Genomic DNA, 5,504 nt, shown 5'->3' with positions numbered 1-5,504 from the left:
TGATAATAAGATGAAGGGCTGAAATTGTTGAAGTCTAGAGGCTGAAGCTAATGAAAACTGAAGGGGAAAGGAAGTCAAATGGAAGTCACATGCCTCATTTTTTATTTATTATAAAGTTTTATCTTTTACTAAGTTACTTACTGTTAAGTTGGTTAGTTTTACTTGAAGTCCAGAGATTGAAGCTAATGAAAAACGACAGAGAAAGGAAGTCACATGGAAGTCACATGACTCTTTCTTTTATTTATTATAAAGTTTTACGAAAACTGAAAAGGAAAGGAAGTCACGTGTGACTCATTTTTATTTATTATAAAGTTTTATCTTTTACTGAGTTACTGATACTACAATAATTATTATTATTATTATAAATAGTTTTTTAATTGAAAATAGTAATTATTATTATAAATATTTTTTTTTAATTGGATAAAAGGAGATTCGAATCTTGTTCTTTAGGTAAAAGATCATGCACTAACTAATAAACCAAATATATAAAAATATTTTTTTAATTGAAAATAGTAATTATTATTATAAATAATTTTTTTTCATTGGGCGAAGGAGATTCGAAACCTACACTTTAGGCAAGAAATCATGCATCAATTAAGTGCAAACAATTAGAAATAATTTATTTATAAATAATTCTGGTTAATGAAGATTCAACAAATTCTTCAACAACTCTTCATTCTTTTATCTCTCATACATCAGTTTATCATTTTTCAATTTCTCTTCTACAACTTTTCAACAATCATATATCATAAATGCCCCTTCCACTTTTCGAAAGAAAAAAAATCATTTGATTCAGGAGGTATTGACACGCAATCCATGAAAGGGTTCAGATTTTGCCATCCCTCTCATAACTAGTAGAAATAGCGCAGAGCTTCGATGCCAGTTGCACTAGGGATGAAAAAAATGATGTCAACTTAGAAAACACACAGCAAAGAGCCAAAGACGCAGCACTAGCCTCAGTCCTTAGACCAAGTCTAAACCACATGGATTGATGAGTAGAAAAGAGCAGCAGTTGTGGGCGTCATAGGCTACAATATTATCAACACATGAATTGTTTTTCTCGCCGACTCTCCTTTCCATTTATTTGATTTAAAAATTAATCAGCTATTCAACAATAATTTTTATTTGACACCAAATTACGGTCTTAATTTCAAAATTCCCTATCATGTTTTATTTTAAAGTTCCAAATACGTAACTTAATCTCAACATTTATCGTTTGTAGTTGATGTGCATTTATATATTGTGTAAATATCTAACTTTACATTTATAGATAGATATAGACAAAGAACATAGTTCATATTTCATGAAACCATGAGGTTAATACCTTAAAAATTTTCAAGCAATCAACATTGGGCATTACAATTCGTTTTTGTTTCATTAGTGACGCTGTAAAAAAAACAAAGTTAAATTTTGTATCTTAGACAAATAAATTTATATTTGAATTTATTTTCAGAAAAAATAAACATACATATATAAATATAATGGAAGTTGATATCAAGGACTGAGGGGCCTTTCTTTCCCCTTCTAAATATATTGAAAATCAATGGGCTCTGGGTTATACTCGTAAGAAGAAGTAATCATTCTTTTCTTCTTCTGTTTTTCTTCGTTTAAAAAATGTCAATTTTTATATGCTCTAACAATTGGAATATCCTTGAACAAAATAAATGTGTTTTTTCTTTTTTTGAAAGGACGTGTTAGGCCTAAGTTAGAAAACAGCTGTCTGTCGATTACAGAGCTGACATTGATATCAGTGGCGAGAGTAAATATGAGAACATTAATACGTGTATGGCACTGCATATATAATTAATTAAATTAATATATATCTTGCGTACATTAATGTACAAGCCAAATGTTTCGGACGGTCAAGGATTTTTTATTTTTTTGGGACAGAGTGTTGAAAAATGGTTTTTCACATTTGAGGAATTGAATAAAAAATTAATGCATTTTGGGACTTTCGCTGGAAGCATGTGCCTGTCGACTAACATATATATGTTTGGTTGGATACTAGAAGTCAAGCTTACCCTTTCAAATGAAATTTCATTAAATTCTTTGCAGTGCATTATAAGTTTGGAATTTCGCATCTAAAATGTTCCTTTCTCCATCCAAAGAAAACTAACACAATTGCAACCGAGTTTCATGTAGGCAACTCACAATTGATTACTTATTGTATTAAAAATCTCGGAAGTATGATATATTAATACATCACTCAACTGACGCCACAATGAATGCCTTCATTTATTTATATATATAGCTCCTAAAAGTCTTCCATCGCATCATCAGTAAAGAAGAAAAATTACAAATGCGAATGACTTGATACCTTTGTTATTAAACAAGGTTTGCAAACTTCAGCATGGTAGGATTCACAACACTGAACCCTCCATCCACCAGAAGATTGAGTCCACTCACATAATTTGCTTCGTCACTACCCAAATATAGTGCAGCCCTTGCTACACATTCTGGCTTGAGAATTTCCCCTTTCAGATTGCCCACATCGCTCAGTCTTTGTTCCACTTTCGATCTCTGATCTTCAGCAATCCCTGGCACGCTAGTTACTACGCCATAAGGCGAGATGCAATTTACTCTTACACCGTATTGCCCCAAATCAGGTGTCAAGTTCTTAGCTAGCCCCAAAATTGCGTACTTGGAAGCTGCATAGGAATGAGTTGAAAGTCCTGCAATTGCAGTGCAAACACTAGTAGTAAATAGTATACAACCTCTACGCTGGGGTATCATCACCCTAGCTGCATGTTTGGCTCCAAGGAAAGCACCGACTAAGTTAACTCCAAACAAGCGTTCCAGGTCTGATTTTTTGGCATCCACAATCCCTCCGACTGCGTGGTCCATGATGCCTGCATTATTATACATAATATCAAGCCTTCCGTATTTGGAGACGGTGGTGTCAATGAGATTGCAGATATCATCTTCATTTGATACATCGCAGTGGATGTAGTAAACATTTTCCCCCAGTTTGTCAGCTATGGCTTGGCCTAGGCTATCTTTGATATCAGCAATGACAACTTTGGCACCATTTTCATGGAAAATATGCACGGTGCTCGCTCCAATCCCACTAGCACCACCCGTGATAATTGCCACCTTGTCTTCAAGCCTGATATTTGACGGTTGATGTTTACTGATCAGAATTATATAAAGAGGAACAAATTAAACCAGGAAAAGCTATTTCTTTTTCCTTTCTTTTTTTTTTTTTTTTTTTTTTGCGGTTAGCCAATACTATTTCAGTTCATCGAAAATTCGTTCCAAGTATGGAGAACATGCAAATTCGTTCTCAGTATGTTCCAAAACCAAGCATTACACAGCTAAAGAATATGATTAACTTCGGAGTACAATTAAGAGAGGGCTTAAGTAGCTTTTCTGAAAAAAAGAGAGGGTTTAAGTACCGAAATGAAACAAAAGTCAGGAAAGGGCTTTAAAATCTAACAGGTACTACAGAAATCAAACATGGTGCAGAAAGTTAGGTGGGAGTTCGTAATTTACCTTTTCTGAGGCATCGCAATGCTCATTTCCACGCACTTAAAATCTTTGAATTTAGCAGGGAAGATAATGAAAGTTGAGGCTTGGCTGTTTGGGTATTTTCTTCAGTGGTGCACAACCATTTATATAAAGAAGATGTAGATCACTAATATTTCAACCAAAATATTTTATAGTTTCATTTCAGTCAATGCGAAAAACTGTTTTCAAGTCCGTTCTGAGCAAAACTAAGCAATGTCCTTTTTCTTTTGATCATCAATTAACTTGACCTCACATTGTGAAAATGCTAGGAAATTATCTGCAAGCCGGACTCTTACCACCATCCTTACAACCACAACTCAAGGTTCTCATCATAACATTGACTTTCGCATTCTCATACATATATCATCAACATATCACACACATATCTCTCTATAATCCATGCTTATTTAAATAAACTTATCTCATATGGTATGTGGAATTACCTCACATACTATCACATTGAACCATGTATCACATGTTCTAGTATTCCTTAAATAAGAACATATCATAAGCTTTAAGGTGGGATTGTCTACCTTCACCTAAGCATTCATTTCTTATGCTTTTCCATAGCAACATTGTAGGTACTAATTTATCATGAATCATATTTGTCCAAAAATATTTAATCATCATGTTTATTATCAAGTATAAAAGTGGAACTTACATCCACTTGTCATCCATAAATCCATACACGTTTGTCATTTCCTATTCATAACGGAATTGAAATTTTTGAAGTAAAACGCTTGAAATCGCTTGTCCCCCCTTGTTGAAAACTAATACATAGGAGTGATATTTACATACATATATAGATTCTAAAACTCTTTGAAAACATATGGATCACAATCATTTGATTTAATTTTGTAAATAGAGTATTCAAATCATGCAAGTCAAACAAACTCCATCAAACATGTTTAGATTTACCATATTAAAATACATAAAAGGGTGTATCCACTCACTTTTCCAAAAGTGTACTTCTAAGCCTTATTTCATCTGACCTCGCCCATTTTACGATTCACGACATCAATGCAACCTAACTCAACGATTTCTAACATAAATTTCCTATTTATTCGAAACTAATTGATTAAATCCATTTTTTTTGTTTCAAGCCAATAACCTACAATACTTTAAACCCAAATCATATATAATGAAACCTTAATCATTCTTACCTCCACAACCTTGTTGAAGAACAAAAACTTCCAAAATTCTATCTAAAATTTGGATTAAATGAGTTGAAATTTCCAACACCCTTGAGTTAGGTTGAAACATTGTGATTAAAACTCAAGAATGCCAAATCTTACCTTTGCCTTGAGTTTGGAAGGCTGAATCTTTGTCCAATGGGGTTTTGAAAGGTTAGAGGAGGGTTTGGTGGTTGTTGGGATGAGTTGGAGGTTGAGAAAATGTAAAATGAAGGCCAAGGCTCGTTTTTTAACACTTTAGATATTAATCTGTCAAAAAGGTGCTATAGTCAATTACTTAAATTCTGTAGTTGACTATGGTTTTGTTTTCTTCAAGAATCTCATGCTTTTTGTTATAAGGTTGACTATGGCTATGAATTCTTCAAGATTTTCATACTTTCTGCCATAGGATCGGTCCTCAGAGTTCAAACATGCTAAAATACATTCTTTTCGCTTCCAATTTCAACAATTCCTTCTACCATCATTCATCCATGAACATAACACAATAATATGGAAGGATTTACATCAAATGACAAAGAATTCTCATAGATAATTATAACTAATGCATAATTCATCAAAATTCAAGTTTTCATCAAATTTCCACCATATTGAAAAATTGGAATTTCGCAGCTTCCTATCATTTATTCATTCATCAACACCACATCATTATCACCATTTTTTTAAGGAAAAATTCATGTCCATAAGGTTGGAAAAAATTCATTCAACATCCGATCTTATATCAAATTAAAATCCATTCACATCCCTCTTGATCAACATTATATTAAGTCTAGGCATATCACTACATAAAAGTTTGGGGTTTCACAT

General features: G+C 33.0%; 1 protein-coding gene across 2 annotated transcripts; it reads right to left on the bottom strand.

Moving 5' to 3' along the window:
* Positions 1–2,132: 2,132 nt before the first annotated feature.
* Positions 2,133–3,613, bottom strand: LOC18598327 ((21S)-21-acetoxyl-apo-melianone synthase SDR-like). 2 transcript variants are annotated; one of them, XM_018121267.2, is made up of 2 exons: positions 3,493–3,613; positions 2,133–3,106 (listed from the first exon to the last, which is right to left on the bottom strand). In XM_018121267.2, exons 1-2 carry the CDS (start codon positions 3,516–3,518, stop codon positions 2,326–2,328), a joined length of 807 nt encoding a protein of 268 aa, XP_017976756.2. In that variant the 5' UTR covers positions 3,519–3,613; the 3' UTR covers positions 2,133–2,325. The 2 variants fall into 2 exon arrangements, with proteins under 2 accessions (XP_017976756.2, XP_088662343.1); XM_088806217.1 differs by having other exon boundaries at positions 2,133–3,130; positions 3,493–3,596.
* Positions 3,614–5,504: the final 1,891 nt, after the last annotated feature.

Source organism: Theobroma cacao, chromosome 5 (assembly GCF_053813885.1).
Source record: "Theobroma cacao isolate CCN51 chromosome 5, ASM5381388v1, whole genome shotgun sequence".
In the NCBI taxonomy this organism is placed as follows: Eukaryota; Viridiplantae; Streptophyta; class Magnoliopsida; order Malvales; family Malvaceae; genus Theobroma; species Theobroma cacao.
Note: the sequence above shows the minus strand (reverse complement) of the source record. Positions and strands in the feature narration are given on the sequence as shown.